Source organism: Strigops habroptila, chromosome 7 (assembly GCF_004027225.2).
Source record: "Strigops habroptila isolate Jane chromosome 7, bStrHab1.2.pri, whole genome shotgun sequence".
NCBI lineage: Eukaryota > Metazoa > Chordata > Aves > Psittaciformes > Psittacidae > Strigops > Strigops habroptila.
This window is the reverse complement of record NC_044283.2, coordinates 25529517-25557448: the sequence shown is the minus strand read 5'-3', so window position 1 is coordinate 25557448 and position 27932 is coordinate 25529517. Positions and strand designations below refer to the sequence as shown.

Here is a 27932-nt window from a genome sequence, read left to right as displayed (position 1 = left end):
AAAATTATAAAATAATCAAACTATATTATCAGAAAGTGTGATTCTGAATGTTAAGAGGAAATTAGTTTTGAAACTTACCATTTCTGCATAATGAATTTTTAGAGTAGTGTGATGTGTTAACATTTCTTATTATTCTTTTTAAAGTGCTGACTTACAACTGTTTTCAAGTCAGATGCCTTTCCATCCGTGGGGGCACATAAGAATGTATGTCATAGAATCTGTTTGATAATTCAGCTGTGGTTAAATATCAGCTCAGCTATGGTTAAATATATGCAATGTTGCAAGCCACAGCAGAGGAAGTCTTGGAATATACTTGTTCTTCATTCTGAACTGCAGGTCTTACTAGTACAGCATCATAGTTCCTGTCTGAAATGTGATAACTGCTGTTTGCTAGATGTGAGACTTCAAAATTACTGCTAAGAGGTGCTTAATAATTTTTTGTAACCTGAAATTGTGGCCCTTAGGCCAAGAAGAGTGATGCTACTTTTAATTTTAAGCACTGGAAAAATGCTTAGTGCGATGAATAAACAAGAAGCAAATTCAATGGACATCAGTTTCATACCTGTTACACAGCAATAACTAAACTTAAAAAAAAAAAAAAAAGATTACTCCATCTTACGTTCTTACTTTTATTCTTCACACTGACTTCTTTCTCCTAACCAGCATTTTGTAACAGCTGATGCTTTGCTATTGTCTGTGCATGTGTTGAGGGATTTTTATTGTTCCTGTCTAGATTCTGTACTTCAGGTGTATTTTTTTTCTTTGTCAACTTTCTGAATGTTTGAGTCAACACTCTTCTGTTGTCTTGGAACCTTCTAATGGATTACAGAAGGGCAACCAACTCATTTTAATTCTTGTTATGTGTTTCATGCATCCTTTTCAAACACATCTGTATCAAAAATGTAGCTACTTTCGTCAAGAGATGTTTTCCCTTCCGTTCTTAAGCATGGGTATGTTTTTATTTGTTCCTGCAGTTACTTGTAGACAAGATTCTTATGACAGGCCAGCTTCTGCTTATTTGCTTAGTAGCTGAGTTCATACAAATTGGTTTGGTGCTAATGGATCCTCACTTCTGGAGGAAGAAATACAGCACTTAGTAGCTTCTTTTTTGCAAAGTGGTGAGTTTTTATGTAGACTTCCTGCACTGATGTGTGAGACCTTTTCTTATGTTAGTCAGCAGTTAAGCTCTGTCCTATAGATTGGGTTTTTTTAAATTTCATAGAAAGGTAGCTCTTAAAGGTCAGGTTTGAGACGAAATGCATAAGTTTTTAGATATTTTTTGTGTACATGTATACACATGTAGACAAACCCAAATAGGGAAGAAAAATTGTATCTCCTTGATACTGAGCATTATGTACCAGTCAAGTCTGCATACTGTAGTGAATGTATTCTAAAGTTTACACAGGGAGGTGATGGGACATTTATAACCTTTAAAGCTTTTAGAGTAGTAGTATAATGCTTCTAGGCCACGAGAGCTGGTTTTACTGAAGCTGTGGAGTATAGAAGGCTGCACAACTTAACTCCTAAGATTGAGTTATTATTTTTTTTAAGTGAAAATTAAAAAAAGTGAATTCAAGGTAGTAAGAAGTGAGGCAGTGAACGTTTAGAAAGCTTACCAGCACCATTTTGCTGTCATTTTGCATCTTGTTAAAGGAATACTGATATTTAGAAATAAATATCTGAGTTTATCACTTTAACAAACAGGTAATATATAGTGTTTAATGCTTCCTAACATTTGCTTTTACTCTATCACAGTCAGTATTCAAGGCTTATTCTGCTGTAAGTTTTAATTTAAATGAGTGTTTTAAAGTAATACATTCCACAGATGTGCAAAATGTTTCTGTATTTCCTGAACTTAGTCAGGCTAGGTTGGTGTTTTGACACAATAGTTTCCAACTTTTTCACCCATGTGTTTTCATAGGAGCCATATTTTGTGTTCACTTGTTCATTGAGCAACTGGACAGTAAATGTCCTATACCTGGAATGAAGGTGTGCTTGCCATGCAATGAATTGGGGCTCAGTCAGGTATAAACACATGACTGATTGTGGACCTGCAGCTTGACTGAAACCTACTCTTCTTAAAGATGTGCCTATATGCAGTTCTGTTATAGGGATATATGTTTATGGAATTGTGTGCTGGAGGTCGTGCATAGCCAGTTGTACAATGGTTGTCATGATAGCTGTATGATGGTTATCATTGTGGTTGTATGATGTATGATGGCTGCCCTTTCTCTGAAGGGTCTTCTTGAGATATATACCAAAGTTTGAATAAAAGGGTGTCGAATGTGTGCCTTTCATTGGAGGAGAGGAAGGAAAGAAATAGAGACATTGCAGTGGATGAATGTAGTAGTGGGGATGTCCTGTGTCATAATAGAATCTGTGAATTTTGAATGGCAAATGGCATGAAATCGCAAGTTTCTGCTGAGTCTTTCACAATGTGTGGAGACTTGATCTTGCAAGGCTGTGTCTGAAATGTATGATCTGGATATAATGGTTAAGATGTAGAAGGCCAGTGGTCTGGAGGATGACTTTGATTTTGTGTAACCTGTTTGTAAGGATTTATAAAACATGCTAGAAATAAGCTTTAAGTTTTCATCTACAGTCTTAATTATTCTTGACATGCATGTACATTCTGATGTATTCAATTGCATTCTGACATAATTTTCTTCTATGTATGTTTCTCATTTGGCATGCAGAATGGAGAGTGCTTATTTAAAAAGCAACTATACACACACAGATTATTGCTATCATTTTACAACTCTTTGGTGATTGATTTATGCCATACCTGTGTTTACAAGCTCCAGGCTGAACAGACTGCTTCGGGCTGTTGGTCATCAGTGTAGTGGCTGAGTGATTTACAAAACATTAGTGACAAGTCTTGAGAGAAAAGAATACATTAGTATCCCCTTTTACAGATGAAAGTCGTGATGCAGGTTGTACAAGATGCCTCATAGTTTATAGAAGAATATACACAAAGCACAGCTTTCACTGGCTGGTGGAGGCAGGTGCTGGGAATCTCAGTAAGTCTAATAATACCATTTCAAGTTAAGTACACACAAAATGAAGAATATACTGATGTTACTTCTCTAGGAATAATCTGGCTGGTGTCATGCAGAAAATTTGTAGCAGGTGAAGGAATGGTATCCCATTAACCAACAAATTCTTAGTGGTCTTGGTTTCCAAGGATCAAGTCCTTCCAACTCAAGATTGGCCCATCACAATGAGCAGGAAATGAAGCCAAGGTGGCAGTAGGACTGCGTGAATTAGCAAGGAGCCCCTAACAAAACTCAAGTGTAAAAAGGGAACATAAAAGAAGAAAAAGCAGGGATAGGTGGCTAGAGAGGAGTATAGAGGGATGGGGTTAGCTGACAAAGCCAAAGCCTACCTGGCATTTAATTTGGTGCGGGGCCTGTAGGAGCCCTTATTCTCCTTCCGATGTAACAGCAGGAAGAAGATCACTATGGGACATATGAGTCTACTGCCGAATAGAGCAGGCAACTTGGAGACAAAGGACATGGGAAATGATGTGGTACATAGTGCCTTCTCCATTTTCGTCTCTACTGATAAGATTAGCCTTCAGGAACCATGGGTTCCTGATACCAATTTGAAAGGATGAAGCAAGAAGGATGTACCTTGGTGGAGGAAGACTAGGTTAGGGAACAGTTAACCTGGGAATACACAAGTCCATGAGATCTGATCTGATCAGTAGATTTTACAGTTATTATTCATTACCATAGCTTTACAAAGCGCCTTGACTATATAATTTTTTGGTTTTTTTAAAATGGATCATTAGTTGTGATAAATGCAAATGCATTGAGTTCACATTCACAATGGATATCCTTTTTTGTCATGAAGTGCCTTGAGTCTTCTGTATGTGTGTATACAAATGTATTTATATGGAAAATCATACTGTCTTTTTACAGGCTATGAGAAGACAGATGATGTTTCAGAGAAAACTTCTTTAGCTGATCAAGAAGAACTGAGAACTATATTCATCAATCAGCCCCAGCTAACCAAATTCTGCAATAATCATGTCAGGTATTAACTAGTGGTTTTGTTGATACATATTTAATTTCAGAACATTGCATGTTGTGTAGCAAAAATGAAGTCTCAGACTCTGGGGGGGTGGATTGAAGTGAAATAAGAGCAGCAGAACTGTTGCAGTTACAAACCTGACTTTCCAAATTTTTAAGAACAGGGTGGGGAAGGTATGGATGCTTTACAGCTGCACTGTCAGCTTGTCACGAGAGTATGGATTTCTTCTTCAGCTTTCGGTGGAGTTCATCTTTGAACGTATTTCTGGTAACTGGGTGCCAATGCAGATGTACTTCACTTGAGCATGGCATTGTTTGTGCTTTTGAAACTCTTGTCTTTTTCAGTCAACTACTTACAATGAAACTGGTTTTGAATTTCGAATTCAGGCTTTAGGACTCTGCAGATAGTTTATGTTGGGGTGGATTTTTTTGGTTTTGTTGAATTTTAAGTCATACACTAACATATGTTTAAATCTGATAATGCCCTCAGTTCCGTTGTTGAAATTCAAAGTAAATGAATGGCAAAGTAGCCCTATCCTAAGTAGGTGTGTTTTCTGAAGGTACTTTTGATAGTATGCAGAAATTTTATACACGTTAAAAATAATGTGATGGGTTTTTTCCATGGAATTGATAAACTTTATAATGCTTTTTGTTTGTGTACAAAACTTTTTTTCTCTTTTTTGCTTTGTTTCATTACAATGTTGAGCTTTTCTACAGGATACATTCATCTCCCCCTTTAAATTGACTGTTTTATGCAAAGTCAAAAAAAATATTACCAACTTAAAATATTATTAACTTAAAAATATTACTAACTTCAACATTACTAACTTAAAAATAGTCTTATAAGTCTTCTGCTTTTAAGTTTCTGGCATGATTATTTTCACTATTACTGTTTTAGGACCTTAGATGGTAGTGATCTGTTCTTAAACAAATGTAAGGCTGACAGAGAGCTGGGAGCTAAAACATTTTGTGATGATGGCTTAGCAGAGATTATTATGCTGGGATAAACTGTATTCTGTTCTTCCAACCTAGCAAAACTACACTTAATATCCAATATTTATCAGTTTAAAACAAAAAAATGAACTTTTCATTCAGTGAAGGATTTTATCTTTTAACAAATTTTTGTAATTTTAATTATCTCTTAAATGCACCATTTCAATTCAGTTGATCCTGTTGTTAGTTTTTTGCATTGAGTCATGCAAACTCACACCCAGCTCAGAAGCTCCACAGCTCCTCAGACCTGATTTAGCACCCTCCTCTTTATGCTTGTTATACCTCTTTCCCCATGAATTTTCTCTGAACTGGAGGCATTGTGCAGAGTTAGCTGCCAAGTGTATGCCACAGCTTCCAGGGCAGGGTACTTGTCTGGGCCTAGCCCTACCTGCTCCCTGGTGTTGGTGTAACTGCTTGCCCACTACCTTTTCTGTTTTTTTTCCTCTCCTCGTTGCCTATAACTGCATGACAGCAGAGCTCAACTGCTTCCCACAGAGCAGGCAGAGGTGATGAGAGGGAACTTCTTACCTCAACATGGAAGCTGTGAGTGGCACGTGCTTCCCTGGGTTAGGCATGTCATGGATGCCTGCAGGACCATCTCTGTAGAAGTCTTTCAGTTTCTCTTTTAGCCAAAACAAATCTGTCTGGTACCACATAAATCACAAGAGATTCTGTTTTATTTGAAAGTTTGCCTAACTGAGAGGGAAAGAATAAATTTGAAGGATTTTTTGTACTGTAATAACAGCGTGGGTTTTTTCTCTTTCTCTCAGCACTGCAAAGTACAACATAATCACATTCCTGCCAAGGTTCCTTTATTCCCAGTTCAGAAGAGCTGCTAATGCATTTTTTCTTTTTATTGCATTACTACAGGTAAGATTAACAATGAGATGCTAATGTTTGAAACTTGTTAAGAGAGTATTTACACCGAGACAGTGTTTTGCAGAGATACAGAGGTTTGTGTACCATTCTTTCTGAGCTAGTTAGCCTCTCAGAATAGCTGTATTGTGCAGAAATACCTTTAATAAATGTTTGGGTTTGTGAGGCTTTTTTGCTGCTTGGAGATAACAAAATACACACAAAGATTTTTCTGTAAAACAGGTTAAGTATAGCTGAAATACTGTCAGGTGAAAAAGACTGTTGTGACAGGAAAATCCCATTTAATAATACCTCGCATACACAGAAAAAATGTTACCTCTGGTAGACATCTCTCATAATAGAGGGTACCCCCTAAAAAACTGAACTTAATGAACTTTAATCCTGTAGTCTGTTTTGAGGGGCAGGAGTTGCAGCTGAGGAGAAGTGAATATTTATTCTTAGAGTGAAGCTGATAAGGACTGAAGTTGAGTCTAGATGAAGAAAACCAGCAGCGGAGTCCAGTGCTATAGCAGTTATTTCCCATATCCCAACTGGTTACCTGTGCAGAGTCTTTTCTATACCACCATTGTAGCTTCATCCAGTATGTTTGTAAAAAGGGCTATCCCTGACCCAGCTTACTGAAACTTTTTTGAAGAAGTACATAACATTTTGCAGATACATCAGAATATTTTCATTTTGCAGTAGTTCAAGTTGATAAAGTAGATTGGGGGGAGGGGGTATGCTATCCTATGAAGGCAGTAGCTGATTGAACTGTGGGCAGGTGCAGTGATAATTACCATTGGCTAGTTCTGTATTATAATCATATTTGATAAAAACACATTTTCTTCACAATTTCTAGTGCATTTTTTTTAGAATGCCTTGATTTGTCTGTTGTGGAGATCATTGTGTTAGGAATTGACATACCAAATAAAAATTACTAATATAATGGCATATATACTGCCCTGTGTGCTTTTTCCTCCCTCGCTTCAGATGTTTTAGTAAGTAAAAGTTGATTCCTCTGTACTTAGGTTTCTTTGTTTCTGCTGTAAGTGCTTGGAGCAGTTGCTTAGGATACATCTGCACAGATAGCTTACACTGTTTTCTAGGAGAAAAAAAATCTGAAATTTGCAGTTTCACTAGGTTGTTTGCCTGGAAATCTGTGGCTTTTAAACATTCTTTTGACATCTGGCATCTCAGGATAATCCAGTGGTTCAGCAGTTTTTCTTGTGGTGCCACTGAGCACATCAAGCTCATGACACAGAATGTGAGGTTTCAGAAGCTCTTTGAGGCTTGGCATGACTAGGTGAACGGCTGGCAGGTCGGTACTTGAGGTGGAGGAAGTGGAATGTTAGGAAGTGGAACGTTAGGATCTACAAGCCCACCATCTCCTATCGCGCTATCAGTGAAACCACACAGGAGTAAGAAACATGGGGTAGTGGAACCAGGGTACAAGGCGGGTGCCCCTTTCGCTTTCATACTTTGCCTGGAAAATAATGTGTAATTGGAATGGGGGAGTTTGGGCATATGTGTAGAGGGGAATGAAAGGGTAGGAACAGCTGGAGAAGTGATACATCCCTTTCCCTTGTAGCCAACACATAGACATTTGCCCAACAACAACTTTGTGCCTGGTTTCCATTTAATTGCTTGAAAAATGTGGTCTAGAGTAACCTGGAAAATAGATCTATATTAGTCTTACTCCAAGAAACACAGGATGTGTATGTACATATAACGTCCTGATTTCTTTCAGAAGCACAATGTGGTGGTAGCAAAAAGAAATTTATATAAATCATAAGTAACACTGGCGGTTTTTCTGAACGTTTTATGATAAATTGAGGATGTCTTCCAACCACATTGAGGCACCACTTATTAGCATACTCTGTTTCCAAAGATCTCATTGTAGTCATATTGGATGCATTTCCTATTATAAGTCTGTTAAGGCAGCAATCCTCTCACCTATCAATGTTGCCAGTTAAGAACTCTAGTCAGTATAATTATGGATAACCATCCATGTGCATCACATAAATAGCTGCATTTTCTCAGCATTTACATACACATTCATTTGCATCATCTGTGGCAATACCTGCTTAGCAAAAATGGATTTCTTACAACAGTCTGGCAGAAAGCAGCTGTTTTGAAATTTGTCAATTAATAACTAGTATGATACAAAATATTTTTTTGAGATTAAAACTGTAAGGAAGTAAAAATACCTCAGACTTATGTCCACTAACAAAAATCTAAACTGAAAAAATTGTGGTTTATAAACATATATATTTTAATGTAATTTGAAATACAGAAGAAGATGAATATTCTGCAGACACCAAAACCTCTGAAAGTAACTCTACTGAATATTATGCTATTTAAAAAGCTAATGTTGTTTTATCGTATCAGTTGCTTTTAAATTGAAGGCAATAATCCTCTCTTGGAAATAATCAGCTCCATGTGTAAAAAGTGAATCCAGTTGCCTTGTCTGTGTTTGCACAGAAAGTGCTGATTCTTGTGTTAAAAATATGTTTTCAACCAGCAATGTAAACAAATTTTCTCTTTTCTTTTTTTTTAAATAGCAAATACCAGATGTGTCACCAACAGGCCGTTACACAACATTGGTCCCTCTCTTATTTATTTTAGCTGTAGCTGCAGTGAAGGAGATAATAGAGGATATTGTAAGTATTTAATAGTAATATTTTTCAAATAGCTTTCAAATTTTTCGTAGATTATATTACAAAAATTTTGTTGAATAATTTGGTGTTGAGCCATTCTTGCCTTCTGGATGCTTTTGAAAGCTTCTGAAGCTACTTGAGAAGATGAAATCTGTAGAACATGGCACTATAATTTGAAAGTGTGTTTACTATATATACATGTGACAATTACATGGCAAAACAGTGACTGTTGTGTTTATTATATAGATTGTTTCTAGTCAACAGTTCTCAGTAATGAAGGATATTTTTAACGTGTGAACTGGAAAGACTCCACAGAATCCAGTCAAGACCAGAATATTGCCAAATTTCTCAAACAATGGCTCCACTAAAAGAAGATTGGAACCTACTGAATTCATCTTGGGTGGAATCTTATTTTAAAGCCAAATAACCTTTAAATACTTTTTTTTTTTAGAGGATTTTTTTTATTTCCTGCACTGTTCCTTGATTATTGTAAAGGGTTGCAGGTAGTACAGTCTTTCCCTGCTCCTGGGAGCATCATATTTATTGTGGTTGAGCAGAATTACAATGTAGGTGCAGAAACATGATTAAGAGCAAGAGTGGTGAGCTGTAAATAAGCCCTGAATTGGAGGGTGGCTGGTCACATGCTGCCTTTTTTGCCGATACAGTGATCTCAATCTTCTAAGCTACCTCTGTGAATGTATGGCAGGCAAGATATATTGTCCCCCAGGGTTGTGTGAAGCTCCTGGGCCACAGAGTTGAGTGGTCCTGCAAGAGGCAATGATGTTTCCAATAAATATTTTTTTTCTCTGTTGCATTTCTAGTATTTGCTGCCCAATAGTCAGCTTCTCCTTAAATGTCTTTGTTGCTTTCCCTTTACATAAACAAAATCCCTTTTAAAAAAAGCCATAAAATCAATTAATATTTTTTCAGATATTTTTAACCATTCTGCTGTTAATGCTTAGACTTGCACCATCTGTCAGTGTCTAGGCACATGTAAAACTGAGGCTGCTGCTACTGTACAAAGTGTCCTTTTTTAAAAATTATCTCATCCAGTCGCTTTTCTGCTATTTGTGTCTACGATTTGCTCTTTGCAACTTGAAGTGTGCAGTTTGGCATGGGGGGGGAGACAGGGAAGAGGTTTAGTGTTTTTTGCATGTGTCAGCTAAAACAATAAAGTTCTCATTACCAAATACTACAGAGATACCTAAAGGCATCTCAGATACTATTTTTCTTTCTGTTAAATCTACATTGTTTCAGCATGTAGTTAATTCCTGCTGCACTTAATTGGAATGGAATGAGATGAAGGAGCTGATTGAGAGAATTTAGGTGCTAATTTAAGGGCTCTGCGTGTGCATGTGTGTATATATATACACTATGTAACTTCATGAATTTCTCACTTGCACAGCTGAGTTTTTTGGAGTGTAGTCCAAATAAAATTATTTGCTTTGGTTTTGTAGTCAAACAGGTATGAAATTTAATGTTGCCTGCTGGTTGTATCATGCAGGAATGTTTGACTGACTGACAGCTGCACTTTTTTTTCCTGTGAAAGCTGACCGCTTGCTGCATAGTAAAATATTGTGTGTGTTTTCCCTTAACCTTTAATTTTCATTATGTCTTAGTTTCTTTACACAGAGAGATACCCAAGATTATCACCACCATAGATTAAAGCAAGATTAATTGGCTTTTGGATGGGAACTTTACGTGTTGATATCAATAAATATACTTATCAAAATAATACTTCCAGCTTAAGAACCAAATGCTGCTTTTTCTGGAATGAAATCCCAAGATGCAGAAGATGTTAGCATAAAAATTATTCATGAACAGCATGTGTTTTCCATATATGCTTCAGAAGCGCTAGCAAAATTTGTGACATGCGGTGCTAGATTATCAGCTGTTTCCGATGATTTTCACCCATCATAGTTCAGAAAGAAACTGACATTAGACTGTTACTTTTTAACCTGGAAGAGACTCTCCTCATGGGCCAAGAAACACCTTCTTTGATCAAGTTATTGTGCCTTCCCATTGATCAAAGGTTATTTATCTGTAAAATCAGCCATCTTTTTGAAAGGTGAATCTGCTGATTATTTGTGAAAATCTTGTAAAAAATAATAACTTAGTCTTTGCAAAGTGATGAGGTGGCCTTTTAAGAGCTGCTAGCTCAGTCATACCAGCATTTTATTAGAAATAAATCTCTTGAGTAGCTTGACTTACTTTTCTTTAAATTTACAAGGTTGCTTCTGATTTTTCTTTGTATTTCAAAGGCATGAATTATGCAGCTCTATTCAAAAAGCTTACCTAAAACAGTTAATTCTATTTAAATTAATTTTCCAAATCATGTTCCTGCTCAGGAAGAACAACGTTCATTACTATTAAATACTGCGTTTAAACTAGTAGTCTCCTAAGCCTTTTTGTAGCTGAGCTTGGTTATACCTTGAAAATGCTGGTGGTTCTTAGCTGCATCAAAATATTTTTGTCAAAAGGTTTCTCATGGCTGCATTAAAACTGAGGGACATTATGGCCTGTTTAGGGTTGGGGGGGGGTGTTGCATGAAAGGGTAAAATAATTTGGCAGAAAATAAACCCCCTTGCTTTCCAGCTGGTCCTCAGATATTAGAGGGGCTGGGTGCAGCTAGGCTTAGATTCTGAGTGATGCCCAATTTGCCACTATCAGTCCGGTCGCATTCAATATATTGAATAATCACGATTCCGGATGCACTAATAGTGCACTGCACCTTCAGTCTAATAGTGCTCACGAACTAGCACGGCCACACTGAGGGAGCTGGTCGCGTTCAATGAGAGATTTACGATTAGCTACTTAAACAGTGCAGTTTATTAAAGCAACAGATACAGGTTCTTATGGATTGTCGGTGATAAATACACTGTCTGCAAAAGCACGTGCAAATAATAAGGTATACAACCGCGTGACAAAGTTGTGAATAATACAGCCTGGCTTTAAAGTATAAAAGTAAAAAGTAACTCTATATAGAGATTCCTAATTTTCCCAGGGAAGCACTGGATACAGTGCAAGTCTTACCCAAAGGCATCCCTATGGGGGGGAAGAAAGGTCCAGCCTGTCGACTGGTCCCAGGAGTCGAGAGTAGTCAGCTGATGGGGTCTTCCTTGGCTTGTCCACGATGATGTCTTCCCTAAAGCCCCCCACTTTTTGGGTCATTTTTATACTATTTTTCACTTTCAAGGTGGAGCTTGAGTGACTCTAGTCATACATACCTTTATTGTTATTTGTGTAAATTTTCCTCGCTTCGCTTTTAAAGGTATATGCCACAAAAAATTCAAAGAGCATGCTCAAAGAGGGGTGGTCTCACTTTGGAGGCGGGTAGCATTGGGGGTGGAGGTGTGTTTTCCTAAATCATATTCAGTAATTATCCCACAGCGGGGAGGGTTGATTTGTGTGTTTGTTACTGTTGCTGAAGTCTGCAGGCACTTAGCTAGCAGTGAAGTCCTATGTTTACACAGTCATTGCTTGGCTTCAGATCTGTATGAGGCACCAGTATGAAGAATGGTTCCACAATCTTTGCTCCCAGTTCTAGAAAAGGGCAAAGTTATGGTATACAAGTACACTGCTTCCTATATAAGGAAGTTGTTTAGATAGCAGTTGCCCGCATGAGAGGGCATTTTAATACAATGCAATTAGCCCGGAACTGGGTGTGACTTTCCTGATGATCATAATTATGAAAGTAATATATAGTAATATTTAAAATGTTTTTTAAATCATTTTATTGAATTGATGAGTGGGAGGGGTATTGCATGTTGGTTTCATCTTAAGTGTGAAAGCTTTATCATGTCAAGAGAAGTCTTTAACCACTGTGCATTTTTAATTTAGAAAAGGCATAAAGCTGATAACGCAGTGAACAAGAAACAAACTCAAGGTAGGAAATTTTTTTAAGCCTATTAATTGTGGATTGGGAGGGGTGTTGTGTTTTGAATTTTTTGCAGATGGTAGTAGTGTAATCTGAACTGCCGACAGGTAATTGAGTGGGAAATTGCTTTTGCAGATCACTTCAAAAGTTTAAATCTAAACAGTCACATTAACAATTTGCAGTCACATTAGCCCCACCAAATGGAATATGTTCCAAATCTTTATGAGGTTCCAAAGAAACTTTAACATTTACTCATTTAATATAGATGATGCTGTAGCTGTTAAAAGGTTGTAATCACCACTGTATTTAGTAGGCTTAGATTATGATGAAAAATCTATGCATTTCTAAGTACACAAATAATATTTTTTCTTTGACCATCAGATCTTGAACAATTCAGTTTTGAAAAACTCTGCAATTGGAAGGATAAGTTATAAAATGGATCTATATTTCAATGCTGCTTCGAAACTGTGGATAAAAATGAATGGAGGGGGGGTTTCGTTGTTTTGGTTTTTAATATGAAATCAATGTAATGGTTTGATTAGAGATAATGAGATATTTAGGCAGTGTACCCAACCCGAAACTTTGGAATGTGATTTTTTTTAAGTTTTTTTTTTTTTAATGAACAAAAGAACAACTATTAAATCAGAGGATTATTTTAGCTCAGAAAGTGAGGAAGATACTAGCTAATATGTCCTAAACACGTTTGTCGTGTAGGAAGTCCAAGTTTAAGTTCCTGCTTTGCTGCTTTTCAACTTTTCATGTTACTTGTTCTGAGGTAGGCATCTCTTGATAGAGCTGGTCCTGGTTTTATAAACAGGAGGAGGAATAAGCATCATGTGAATTTGATTGCAGCAAGTTTGAAAAATACCACAAAGAGGAGAATCTTATACAGAATCTTTTTTAAATAAGTGACAAACGTAACCCCTAGTTTTTTAGGGAGGGATGAAGTCATTGACTAAAGACAATCGGAAATGTTTATCACTGCTAACCACTGGAAATGTCTCTAATTTAAAAACATAAATTCTAAAGCCCACCTAAATTGTACATAAGTTTTGAAGCTTATTGTAAAATTTATGGAGGATGGAGGGGGAAGATAACTTATGAAACTACTGAGCATGTAGCTGAATAGGACAAGGAAACAAATCTATTGACCGAAAGTACTGGAAATAGGAATCTCAAGAGAACAGGCCTGGAGAAATAGATACTGTCTTATCTATACATAAAAAAACAAAGGAAAGCTTAATTTAGACATCCAAAATTCTTTCATCAAGTGTTCATAGCTTTTGAGATTGCAACCAGCAGTTTTAGGTAGCAGTGAATCTCGAAGTGCCTTTTGGTTTTTTCTACTGTTTGTCTGAGTGTACAGAGTTTTAAATCAATAAGAGACTTGTTTTAATGTCTTTGCTGCCTCTTCTCCTTGGTTGCGTCTCATTAGGCTCTTTGGTGACTGTTCGTAAAATTCCTGAATGTTCCATGCATGCAAAAGAGCATCTTGGAAGTTGAAAGTGTAATGAGGATACATAAAATATTGCTAGTACTGAGAAACGAGTTTCTTAAGCTAATGTAGGATTCACAACATCAATCCTAGCATACTGTCAAAGCAATATTTAAATGTATTGTCAAATAGAGTCCATTTTCAAAGCAATAGTTAAAAAGTTAATCAGTATGGTACCCTTTTTTCCCCATGTATTCAGCAGTTCTGTAACCATGAAAAGTTACATTACATAAAATGTGCTTAGTACATTATATATCCAGCTCCACCTGCTATTGTCTTTTAAACATACGAAATTGTTAATGAAATGACAGGTGCATGTATAGATTCTCTATATGGGTTTCCCTTCATCTGTCTATTCCTTAAAGACCACCTGTATCTCAGTTAACCTTACATAATTAACTTTCCAAATTTCAATTACTAAAAACCTTTTGTGGAGGATTTTGATTTATTAGGCTGCATTAGGGATGATTTTTGTTGCCTGAGGCTGCATACATACACAGCAGGACACTGTCAGACATTCTGATGTAATGAAATGTGCATTTCTGCAGTGTGGTGAAGTTGTCGTGTGTAGGGCAGATGGAGCATGCTTTTGAAAGTTAGAGACAGCTAAAAATGGGAAATAAAAATGTGAAAGCCAGACTGCAGAAGACTTTATGGCACAAGTTCTCTGTTATATAAAAGGAGCATAGCAGCATCACTTCTTTTTTTAGTCTTATAAAAAATGGATTTAATTGAATGTCGGTATATGTTAATTTTGCTTAAAAGTCACTGTATCAAGCTAGGGTTAGAGCACTCTTGAGATTTCAGGTGTCTTGTGTTTTGATGAGTCTGACTCATCCATTTATGAGCTGATTTTAACCAGCTAAACCAGCAGGAAACAAAAATCCAGAATGAAAAGCTGACAGTTTCCTTCCATTTAGTGGGTTAAACTGGCTCATCAAAGTGTCCAACAAACACCAGAGGCAACACGCATTGAGCAGTGGGGCACGCATCTTTGCATGCGATGAGGGCAGAACAGGACCTTCCCTTTGCAGTGGCAATGCTATGTTAGGACAGCTTGACAGCACATGAAACAGCCTTAGGGTGTATTTCAGCAGCACAAGTGCTTCTGCAGCCAGCACTTCATAAGAAGCTCTTGGCCACCTCTGGCAGCTTATAAATAAGACCTGCAGAACTCCACTGGCAGTTATTCTACTATAGCTATTTGTGAGATTTATCATCTGGATTTCAGCAAGGTATTTTTAATCCTCATCATTTCTTTCATCTGGTTGGTACCATGGCCCCACAAAGAATATTGCTGGCACAAAGGGATGGAAATAGGTAGTTGGTGGCACAGTTATCAGACCTCTTGGGTGTTCCTTAGGACACTATTACAACCAATCCTCACTGTGGATCTTGTCACTTTCCCAGTGAAGGGAAATTGTCAAAACAGATTTTATGTAATGATAAGCTATTTGGTGAGACAGTCGCTAAAAGATGTTGCTTACTCTCTGAAAGGGAGACAGCTCCATTTACCATTGCCCTGAGCATATCAGCACTAATAAATATAGGGGAAGGAGGGGTAAGAAAATCTGTCCCTTCCCAAAGAATTATTAAGGTTAGATAATGACTTACAGAACTGTTGTGATACAAGAAGAGGGGTCAGCCTGGACAGAACCTCAAGGAAGACTTAGATGTAAAGGCTGTATGTATTCCCACATTTTGATCCACTTTTTTGAAATCAGCACATGCTTGCATAAGAATTGGATCCCGATCAGGTACTTAAGATAAGCATCCTGACAGTTTGTAAGCTGGGAGACACAGTGAAAGAGAAAAATCTCTTGGAGCTATCTGAGTATTGATACATGGTGATACATTTTCTTTTCATTTCAGTTTTTTTTTTGCACATGAATCTTAAATAGCTTTGTAACTAGGGCTAATAATAAAAAGTCACCGTTATGATTCTCTGAAAAGGCAATCTTGGCAATTAACTGGCAAACAAGGCATGGTTTTTGTATCATGAGTAATACTTAAAACTAGAGTAGTGGAGCGTGCTTGCAATATAAATTGCTAGTGCCAGGTGAAATCTATACTAAATCTTCAATGGCATGGGTTGATTTGGGGGATTTCCAGTATGTTTATGGAGGAGATGGCTTCAATGATCCTCAATTTCTCTGACATGCCAGTAACAGTACAAACAGCTGAATGCTAAGAAGCCTGCTGGTGACTTCTTAAGAGTCTTTTTTATATGAACATCAATATTTGAACTGAAAAAAAAATAATTTTTTAATTGATTTCTCCACCACAATAACTTTTTTTCCACTTCGGAACTTTTAATCCAATTACTAATTTATTTTTAAAAACACCACATTATTACACAATCTTTATCAGATTTAATTAATTCTCAAACCCTGTAAAATGTCCTCATTGACTTTGTACTAAGATTCTATGGTACAAAAAGTAATATACAGAACACGTGCTGTAAAAATTGCAATGCTTGACCTTAATTCATAGAAATAAGGCATGCTGTAAAATGTGTAAATGAGCTGTGAGTGTATGGCTTTTCATATGGAGCCTAACACATACCTGTATACTGCAGTTAGAGAATTTTCCACTTGTACAATCTTTCTTTTTTTTTTTCTTTTTTTTTCTTTTTTTTCAGTACTACGAAATGGTGCTTGGGAGATTGTCCACTGGGAAAAGGTGTGTGTCTGTACTGGTGACTGTTAGAGCATAATGCATATTTGATATTTGCTTTATTTCTCCAAATAATTGTCACTGGTAAGAATTGACTGGTATGATGGGAAAGGTATAATCTTTTGTAATTGATTTTTTGGTTGTTAATACTTCTTTCTTAAAATGTACTTTTAAGTCAAATCAGTTTTGATGATATGATTAAGGCAAAACTGCTGTTCAGTGGTGGACTTTAAGTTCAGTGAAAAATAACTTGAATAATATGATTAACTTGCAAAATTATGCAGTCCCATAGTAGTATTTGGTGTGCCAAAGCAGGAACTTCTTTTTGGTAACCAATTACTTTGTGTATTCAATGAACTTCTTTGGCTTAAATACCGAGAACTTTAAAGACTGTTACATAGTGGCCAGGAAGGGACTGTTAAAGGTAACTGTATAGGACTAAATGGTACGCTTTGTACCTAGTCCCCTAGTTGTATTGGTTTCCATACCTGAAAACTTGAATGAAAATTGACCCACAGGGATTTGGAGGTAAGGTTCAGCTGAAATTGGTTTATATCCTTGGAGAAGCAAGGGTAAGGTATGTAGTGTGATGCAACTGAGCTGTGATCTTAGGGGAGATTCATTTCTTCTTTAACTCAGCTTCAGTCTTCCCATAAAGTATTTTACAATAACTAGCAGAAGTAAAGAGCTGCATAGAGAAGGTCGGGATTAAGACTGTTTAAAAAAGGCAACAGATCTCCAAAGAGTTTCAGTGACCTCTGAGTCACTGGAGTACCTAATACCTTTAGGCTTTTCTAAGCATGTGTTTCTAACAGTCTTTCTAGCAAATTCAGCAGGTAAATATTTACTGTGCTTAAAACAAAGGGATAACATATTTTGTTTGAGACCATTAACCAATTCCCAGTTTTCTTTCAGGTAGATGTTGGAGATATAGTTATAATAAAAGGCAAAGAATATATACCTGCTGACACTGTACTGCTCTCATCAAGGTAGAGATGCCCACTGATGCTTACAGTGTAGAGGCTGGTTTCTCTACCCTGCATTTATTTATTTATTTATTTGTGATTGCTCCAAGGAAATAAAGAATAAACAAAAATGCTGCTGTTCTGAAGTGTAGTCTTTTGTTCATTCGAACACTTATTTAACGCAGTGTTTCTTTAAACTGTGACAGTTACAATTTTAAGATTACACTGGCATTCAACTTACCCAGAAGAAAAACTTAATATGTAGTTTTATTGTTGACTATAATACAAAAAAGGGTGATTCTCATTTTAAAATTGGACTTCAACTGCCAAATTTAATCTGGTTGGCTTTTTGATGTGTGCCTAACAAATTTTATCCTATAAATAAATTAAAATAGATATATTACAGGGAACTGAAATGGTTTTTGATGGATATAGTCACCAGTTTGATAGTTGAATCAGGAAAAAAGTTATTGTGAGATGTGAATGATCAAATTAGTGCTGTCTTTATGAACTGAATATTCACTTCATTCTCATATATATATATAATGAATAATTTCAGCACTGAAAGCAAAACTTGATTTATAGCATGCAATGCTTTGATTCTTTTTACGTGGACAATCAGAGGTTGTTTATCATCATTTCCTTGGACTGTTTTATTTAATAAATCCACATCTTATGTGGAAGATGCACATTTTTCAACATCTATTTGATCAGGTCAATACACAACATATTTTAAGAAATGTTTTAATGAAGATTATTTAAATATGATCAGTAACATTCTGATTTATTACTCTATGTTTACAATGCAATTCCATGTTTTTTCTGGCACAAGCGGAAGCATTATTGTCAAGTGTATGATTATGAATTAGGTATAAACTCGCTATGATCACACTGAAGTTAATGAATCCACTCTTACATATAATTAATAAAGCTAGGATCTTACCCGTTTCCATGACAAGACTGTAGCGTAGACCAGTACATTGTTTATTCCATCTTCCATCGCATCTCAAAATTAAGTGTTGCGGTTTCTAAAACTCTTCTATTAAATTATTATCAAGTGTAAAGTAGTTGCCAGATAATACAGTAAATTTTCCCTATAGTCTGTCTTCAATGCTAATGTTTGTCATAACTTAGCTGGTTTTGTAGTGAGTATCCTCAATAAACTTTTACTTCTGCACTTTGAGAAGCATTTATAAATTGTATTGGTGCTTCTCCACCAAGATCTTCCTGGGCAATACACCATGCAGCAAGAACACTTGTTCTATTGGCCTGATAATAGCTGATGTCATGCTAACCCTAGTGTCTTGCAGGTAAAAGAAGGTTACATCCTCTCAGACCAGCTTCTTTGAAATCTGTGTAAACTCCTAACTTTGAGTCTTTGCCTAGATGTCTTCTCTTGTTTGCCCTTTTGGATTTGGAGGACACTTGCATCACAGTGTTCTCCAGTTGTAGTTTACACACAGAAAAATACCAGCTGCCTGCAAAACCCTCTCTCTGAGCCTTGTCCCCCCTCTAAAGGAGTCCTACATCATGTGCTGATAAATTGAAGTAATAGCTGCTACTGGAGTTGGCCAAGATCATTACCTCTTTGTTTAACCTCTCTTTACTGCCCTTGTCAGAGCACACTGTCCCAACTATGACCGTTACTTACCTTGGATTTTCCTGTTAGGTTTTCTTCTAGGATCCAGTTTGCAAAGGGGACGCCTTGAATTATGATTGCTTTTCTGGGCCCAGTTCAGGCATTTCTTTCAGCTACAGCTTCCTTCTTAGTTGTATTGCTAGGGTCCTGTTGCAGCCCTCCTTCCAGGAGAGAACCCTGTGCTACTACGTTACCTCTAATGTGCTCTCCTTCTCCACTTCTCATCTCTGTGTGGCCAGGAAGTCTCCAAGAAGACAGTTTCATCAATTTTTGCATTCCAGGTGTTTATTGGTCCCCAACTACATTTTAGGTTTCAATAGCAATGCAAGCTTGTGGGTCTGGTTTTAATTCGAAATAATAACATTCGGTTCTTTTATTAGCAATAGCAGTTTCTGGAAAATAAGAGGCTTTTAATTATTTTAGGAAATGATAATCTCTTACAGTGGAAGGACACAAACCTGTGAAGTTTGATTCTGTTTGGTTCTTGCTAATTCAGTGTGCACAGAAATTTACAAAGATGAAGCAAAATACAAAATAATTTTCAGCATGTCACCATAGAAAAGATTCTTATCACTTGACTTTTCATGAAAAGTTGGTGGAAAATCTTTTGTTGTGGCTTTTATTTTTATAATTAATGTATGGAGTGTCTAGAAACTTTGTCGGTTGAGAAATAAGCATAACAGCTTTTTATTTTTACTGTACAGCATCAATGTGATCTGCACCTTAAAATCAGTGCCTTAAAATAAAACCGTATACTTGAGTAAAAATTAAAGTTTAGCTCTTTTCTTTCTGACCTGATTAGAATAGATTTTGAAAAAATTGTCATCAGACATTTTAATTAACATGTATTGTTTGAATAATAATTTCAAACTCTGTCTTTTTGTCTTTGTCCATTTTTGTTTTGTTTTTTCCATGTCACTTACTTTTCTGTTCTAATCATTTTCAAACTGGGATGTGTAGGTGGCAGTAGGGGAAGTAGTGAAAGTGACCAATGGGGAACATCTCCCAGCTGATCTCATCAGTCTGTCGTCAAGGTTAGAATTAATTAGTTGCACAGGAAATGTGTATGTGGGTCCTCATATACCAAATATGAAGAACACTGCCATGTTGATACTTGCTTTGCTGTTCAGCTTTCTTCAACATAACCCACACATTTATAAAATTAGACGGGGTTGGGTTGATAAAAATACAGATCATTAAAGTGTAAATACATGTTAACACTCCAGGAAATCAAAATTTCAGTCCTCTTTGTTTTTGCACTACGCCCATGAAATTTTGTCAGACAAGTTGTCATTGAATAAACGCACAGTAAAACACTAAGATAAATATATGTTTAATTCCTTGGAGAAAATTAAAAATATACATGTTTATACCAACCCACTATTTTCAGCAAAGAATATAGTTTAATGTTGGTAGGACTGGTAGAGGACCCTCTGCACAGACTGGATGTTGCACAATTTCTGCTGCATGCGATGGCAAAAGCAGCACTGTTCTTGTGTACTGTGGCAAAATGCATGTTTCTTAGACATGTCAGCTTTATGCTATTGTCTGCACTGTTACCGCACTTTGTTTTTCCCTAACAAATCAATGGGCCTGCCTTGATCTAATTGTAACTTACTTACTTTGGAGGTCACTGCTTTCTGCTACGGTAATTGCAATTAAGCATGTGTCTCACTTGAAATGGCTTTCCTGCCTTAGTCTGTTTAAAAGTGCTTCACGGAAATACTGTTTGTTTTTATATTAACCAATAAAAATGGTAGAATTGTAATAATATTTTATACAGGTGATTCCATCCAAACAATCTGAATAGAAGTTATTTACATTTTTAGAAAAGTTTGCCAGGAAACACTAGCCTGAAAGCAATATATCACATTTTAATGCTTTTGCTTTTCAAAAATGTGTTAGAATAACCTACTTAATTTTATCCTGCGATCAGAAGGCATGTTGCATCAAGAAAGAAAATTTTACGAAGCACTTGGTGCTTGAATTTTGTGGGACAAAGAAGGAAAATATTAGAAGCCTTAAAGTGGTGTAGAGAGTAAACATGTATTCTTTTAAGTCGTAAGGGGTTTTATGACTCACTTCATCCTTTACAAGATCAAAACTTCATTCTGTTGTTGATATAAGTAGTAGGTGCTCTGTCGTCATGCCCAGAAAATGGAAGCTGACGAGTATTTAAGAAATCCTGACCTGTTAGACATGTACTTGTTTACTGTCTCATTGCAGAAAAGTCATGTCCTTCTGTATCTGTTTTCCTAGTTAATGGATCTGTGATGGTTGTAATATGATTTAAAGTCTAAAAGTATTTTACAAAATATAAAATTGCTGCTGTGTTACACATCAAAAAATTGTATTGAAAAAGTTTTTGCAAGGAATAAGCCATTTATCAGTATGTGTTAAATAGATTAACTATTCAAATAGTAATGTCCTGCATAAACTTGAAACATTTAATTTATAAAAAAAGCCTTTTTAATTTCTTAGAGGACGTATTTTAAAAACTGTATTATGTTATCCATAAACCATACTTTTTTTTTTTTTTTTATAAAAGAACCCTTTACACAAAAACTTTCATGTCTAAACTACTGCTGCCAACAGTAGTAGGCACTACAAATGCACGACATGTGTCTGTATCTTAATCTCATGTAAAACCATAGAAAGCTTTTGCTGTATACAGCATTTCTAGCATTAAGTTTTTAGGAAAAACTTTTTTTTTTTTTTAGAGCAAACTTTTCTGAAAATGTGAAGTACTGTTGTTTTTTACAGATGTGCCTGTAAATTACTCTAGTTCTGAAGATTTGATAAAAGAAAAATCTGATTGCATAAATCGGCATTAAAAGACTACAGAAAGTTTGTGAATTTTGACATTATAATTTAAAATTAAGGATTTTCTTTTCTTAATAGTGAACCGCAGGCTATGTGCTACATTGAAACATCTAACTTAGATGGTGAGACAAACTTAAAAATTCGACAGGTATGAATTTCATTTTTGAGAATATTGCTAATATTATTTTCATCTATTATTGCTTATAGAAACATCTTTTATTACATTAATGGCTGTTTTAGAAGGCTGAAATCACAATGGTTTGAATAAAAAACTGCAGGTTATTGGCATCATAGAAGTTTTTGCTGAATTAATCAAGTGGAAGGAATGAATGTACTGCTAAGCCATGCTTTGTGCTTGCTTTGGGGACTTTTTCTTTGGGTAAATAGGTAGAAATATTAGTAGTTTGGATATTGGTTTTGTTTTTAGAGGATAGGTGATACAGAAACCCTGCAGAAAGAAGCTGATAGTGCCAGTATTACCCTTCAGAGGCAAGAAGGGAATAGCATTTTTTGACTGAGTGCATTGTCTGTATTCAGGGACATTCTTGGTGAGCTATATGGCTGGTTACGACCCTGTCTTCATCATGATGTTGTAAGATACCAAGGTGACTTTTTCACTGTCTTAACATCCAGCAGTGTCAGCGAAATGTTGCATTCCCATTTTGCTCCCATAGGGATTCTGGTTTTCTAATCTTGCACCATTAGATTTCTAATACATATATTTATATATTGGAAAGTGAGTCTTAATGTCATGACAAATAAATTTTGTTTACAGGGTTTGCCACTAACATCAGACATAAAGGACATTGAAAGCTTGATGAGTCTTTCAGGCAGAATTGAATGTGAGAGCCCAAACCGTCACCTCTACGACTTTGTTGGAAACATCAGACTGGATGGGCATGGGTATGTAAATCCAAGGAAGATGACCTCTTAGGAGATTCAATCTATCAGTAGATGAATATATGTTATTAAACTACTCAAGTTAAATATGAAAAGTAAAGTCTTTATTCTGCTAAGACTAGAGAAGAAAACATCTTTTCTGATGTATTCTTTATTCTTAAAAAAAAAAAGAGATAAAACCTTAATTCTAATGTCTAGAACTTGAATTTTTGTGCTAGTTGACCTTCAGAAAGCAATAGGTATTAATAATAGATGGGAGTGCTATTCAAATTGTAATAGTCATGGAATGTGTATCTAGTAACTCACTTAAGTATCTGATACCTTCTCTGTTAAGTTTCTATTACAAAAGCTGAATAGAAGTAGTTTCTTGTCTGCTTGTTTTTTGGTGGGTTTTTTTGTTTGGTTTTTTTTTTTTTTATTATTTAAATTGTTGTTTTCTTCTGTTTGTGTAAATATAGAGTGGAATTGAGTCCATCACTGTATACCTCAAATTCTTCTAATTTGGTACCTGAAAGACATTAAATACCTTAGCTCCCTGAAAGTATGTTTCTGTAACAATAGACTGCCTTGTTGTAACAGGTGCAATTACAACATACATGCTTGTAAAACTGCTTCAAAAATTCTTAAAATACTTAAGTGCTTAGTAAATATTGATATTTAGAGTCTCCTATGGGTTTGAACTGAATGTGATACATTGCTAGATCCAGAATTGTAGAGTCTTTCATTCCCAAAGATTTAGGGAATTTCTTTTTTATTTGGTAGGCATGTATTTTTCCATATACAATATTATTTGTGTTTGTGGTTTTAGACTGATATATATAGTACTAACTAATTATTAAATACCTTTTTTTTTTCCCTCCTTCCCCTTAATATTCCATGTTTTATTTACTGATTTCTTACAGATGCATTCCGGGAGTTTTCAGTCGCAAGAGTGTGGATCTATTATAATTCCACTGTACTTGTCGTTAAGAAGAGAAAAACATTTACCTGTAATTCTTCTCTGAAGGTAATAGTTATAATAGATCCACACATTCATCCTTCCTCCCTGGCTAGAGGGACAAAAGTACTTTTCAATCTAATTACTTAATTTTAAAAATTGATTTTAAAAAAGAAACACGGAATGCGCTGATGGCCATTATGCCTGAAGAATGTGTAGGAGAACGCCATCTGCTGGTCAAGCAGTTTTTCATTTGGGAAATTCAGTTTTGGAATATTTTGAACATAGTTCCTGTGCAGTAGAATAGTTCCAAAAGTGTGGCTCTAATATAATTTTTACCTTCAGTGCAAAAGAATTGCAGGTAAGTAACTCTTTTTGGATCCTGATCTTATTCCCAACTCTGAAAAATCAGAGATGAATTCCCTTTCTGTCCATATTAGAGGTAGCACAGATTCATCTAACTGGTAAACATTCAGACCTTCCTACCAGATTGTGTAGCTGCAGCTGTTGCGATTTCCACTTTGTCCACTACCATCTTAAAATTTTTGCAAAAGCAATAGAGAATACTTAAAATGTATTTCCCTTTTCTTTCTTTTTTTCCTTTAGATAACTCATTGGATTGCCAGAAATGTACCTGGTTGACGTTTTCAGTCTTTTCTTTTTCCCTTCATGGGAGAACAACTCGAGAAAAAAAAAAAAAGGGTTCTCTTTCCCCTTTTCCTTTTGAATTCTCAGTATTCAAGGAGGTAGAACCACACTACAGTTATTTTGCCTTTTGGCTAAATCTGTGGACAAAGAGGCAAAAAAAGTTTTCTTTGTATCCTCTGTGTGAGTTAACTTTTTTCACCAAAGTATACAGCTTTTGTTATACTTGTGAATATACAGAAGCACCTCAACTTGGTTTTAGTCAATGAAGACAGTTAGCTATAAAAAGAAGAAAAGTTCTTTAGCTTGGATAAACGTGAAATTATAATTAGACAATGGCTCAGAGAGGAAGGGTGAGCAAGTTAAAAACAAGGGCAGATATTTTTTATACGCATCTAAAGTAAATGTTTTCCTGAAGACATTCTTAAAATTCTGATTAAGAGTGAAGTATGAAGACATTTTGGTATGCAAGCTTTCAGATGTGTCTTGGGAATTACTAGCTCCTAATATACCCTTGACAGCTCTGGCAGGAAAATATGCTGAAATGATATTTCCCCATTGAGAACATCCCTTACTGAATACAACACAAATACGTTGCTGACGAGTCATTAGTTATGTAGCATACAAGAAGAATTAGATGAGTTGGAGCAGTTTTGAGAATGCTGAGGCCAGGAAATAGTGATTTAAGAGCTCCGTCAAGCCATCACACTATCTCATTATTAGAGTTGTTGAGGATCAGTAGCATTACACCAGGCAGATCTGGGCATTCTATGTCCCTGGTTGTTTTGCTGTCTGTTTTCCTTTCCTTGGTCTGTGCACCAGGTCTGCTGGAGACATGTCCCACTGGCTGCAGTCCCAGTTCTCTTCTGATTGTCTTCCCAGTAACAGACCCTTGAGGATAAATTCCTATCCCAAGCTGGACAATTGGGACAGTTGGAGAATTTGAGAGATAGTGTCCCAATGGAAAAAAAGAATCCTGCAATAGAAAAGACTTTACTGCATATTCTTCACAGTTTTTAAGAGAAAACAGAAAGGGAGATCAGGAAGTTAGAAGTGTCAAAGAACTCCCCTGACTCTTCAAGGAATACAAAAATTAAGAGTGGAAGGTTTTGACTTTTGCCTTCCTAGACCCTCTTGAATTAGTAGAAGGGCCAGAAAGTCTTTTGGCCTTCCAGAGAAGGTCCGTAGTTGAAAAGGCTTCCAATCTGTCTGTGGGAGACTTGCATATAACCAGAGAAAGTTATTTTTCTTTCTCCTTCTGTGGCATTCATGTTAGTGTTAATAGACTAGTAATACCTAATTATTCTTGGAATGACAGGTAATCCATTCCTTATCTGAAATGTTTGCGTGTTGTCTGATGGATGGTCCAAAAGATTTAGAATGATTCTGCAGGAATGCAAATGAATAAATATAAGTTCAGAAGCAATCTTTGATGGCAATAGGAGTCTCTCTTAATGATTCTTGTGTAATTCAAACCCCAGCAGTTCCTTTCATACTTGAAAGGACATTTGTTCTCTTAATTTTGCCATGATACGAGCAAATCTTGTATACAAGAGCAGCACAGGTCAGATTTAGAAAGCAAGTATATCTCCGTATGTTTTATATTTCTGTTTTATGATGCCTTCTTTTGATGAAATGCCTGCACCTGGAAATATTTTCTATGACAGTATCATTCAACATTTCAGTTGCTGAAATATGCTTAGTGGGGAGAATGGTTCCTTAAGCAGCCAGTTTGCTCCATGCTAGTTTTCTCAAAAGTGGACTAAGCCGTAGTGGGGTGGTGTTTGTTAGTTGTTTCAGTTTTTATGGAAAAGCACTCAAATATTTTTCCAGATTTTTTTTTTTTATTTTCCTAGTTTCTGCAAGAACTGATTCCAGAAACTTGTATTGCCACTGGTAATTTTAGGGGAGGAAGAATGTGTTGTTTCCTCTTTACTTGCACTCTTTGAATCTTAAAAGCTTGTGTATGAGAGGAGGGAAGGAGACATGATAATCCAAAGGAAATTATTACTTGAAATTTACTTACTGAGACTGACTTCATGCTCTTTGTGCTACCAAAAATGTTACCAGATATTGTGGCTTCCTCAGACTTTTTGTAGCCTGTATATCCAGTTGCTGTCAACTATACTGGTTTCAAACAACTGTAGAGATAATAGTTTTAGATGAGAATGCCAAACAGTAGAGCAGTATTGACAAGTCTGAACTGCTAGCTGGTATTTATAGGAAGAAAAGTGCCAAAATAGGGTATTGTTTGTCCCAAGAAGAGAGTAATAATAATCTAAATTTTTTCTATTTTAAGAAAAACCTGAGCTACAGTATATCAATAAAGTCAGCTGTCTGAATTTTAGACAGTTAAGTGTTTCAAACATCTTTTGAGGTTTTGTTGCTTATTTACTCAGTGCAGCTCAAAAAGAGTAACACAAGTAAATTTAGCTGGTTTTGCAATTTGAAGAAGGTGCAGAAAATATGTTGTGAATTTTAAATGGTTAATTATGTTCATAAAGGATATTTATTTCACTGGAAGAGTGGATTAAGTTGAGAGTTCAGAAAATTGTTTAATTTGAAAATTGCTTTGGAAGATTTTTGTAAGAGTAGACTTGGGAAAAAAGCTTCATAATCGTAAATCACAGGATTATGATTTATGATCACACTAAAAAATAGCCTTTTTTAGTTTCAGTATGCTTGCTTAGTAGTACCATATCAAAATTAGTAGTCTATAGGCAAAATGAAGTGGTAAGTATTATTTTTCATACTTAAATTTTTAGACTTGCTTTTAACTGATAAGTTTTCTCTCTGTCACCACTCCCCAAAAGTTAACTATGAAAATTAGGTTCCCAGCATATTTACTGTCTAAATTTTGAAAATTAGTTTTAATAACTGATGGTTATGTTTATTCATTGACATTGTTTTAATGATAAATACAAAACTCCTTCCTTCTAGTACTATTCCATTGGGAGCGGATCAGATTCTTCTACGAGGAGCTCAGTTGAGAAATACTCAGTGGGTTCATGGGATAGTTGTCTATACAGGACATGACACAAAACTTATGCAGGTTTGTCACTTAGATTTTCTCTAACTTACCTGTTTTGTTACCTTATTATGCCATTACACAGCATAGAAAATCCTGTCAGAGAACATGGCTAGACTCAATATAGTAGCTGAAATGTCAGTAATAGGGCATCTTTCTTATGAAGTAAAACCAATAAAAATAAATAATTTCTTGTTGCTTAGCCACAGAATAGTTTTTCCATTAGTAAGTATATTTGTTGATTCTGTTTTGTAACTTGTGTTTTGAAACTATTTGGTTAGCAAGCTGGATCATTATAGTTTGCCTGTTCATCTTTTTTTATTTTTGACTGCTCCTAAAACTGTCCTCTTGTGGAGCTTTCTTTCAAGTATAAAGGTAAGCAGTCTTGTTAGAAAACAAAGTGAAACT

At 35.9% G+C, this 27932-nt stretch overlaps 1 protein-coding gene across 10 annotated transcripts in view; it reads left to right on the top strand.

Annotated features, from left to right (window-relative positions):
* ATP8A1 (ATPase phospholipid transporting 8A1) overlaps window positions 1-27932 on the top strand; it is a 106575-nt gene that overhangs the window by 5820 nt on the left and 72823 nt on the right. For 3 of the 10 annotated variants that reach the window (XM_030491498.1, XM_030491500.1, XM_030491499.1), the window contains exons 2-10: window positions 3924-4038; window positions 5798-5897; window positions 8444-8542; window positions 12380-12425; window positions 16553-16593; window positions 17503-17576; window positions 22093-22162; window positions 22790-22917; window positions 27437-27548. In XM_030491498.1, the coding sequence (XP_030347358.1) occupies window positions 3924-4038; window positions 5798-5897; window positions 8444-8542; window positions 12380-12425; window positions 16553-16593; window positions 17503-17576; window positions 22093-22162; window positions 22790-22917; window positions 27437-27548 (785 nt within the window). Of the gene's footprint in view, window positions 1-2664; window positions 3652-3923; window positions 4039-5797; window positions 5898-8443; window positions 8543-12379; window positions 12426-16552; window positions 16594-17502; window positions 17577-20151; window positions 20226-20788; window positions 20801-22092; window positions 22163-22776; window positions 22918-27436; window positions 27549-27932 lie in introns of those variants that run through there. The other 7 variants (XM_030491497.1, XM_030491496.1, XM_032920042.1 and 4 more) reach the window with 7 other exon arrangements.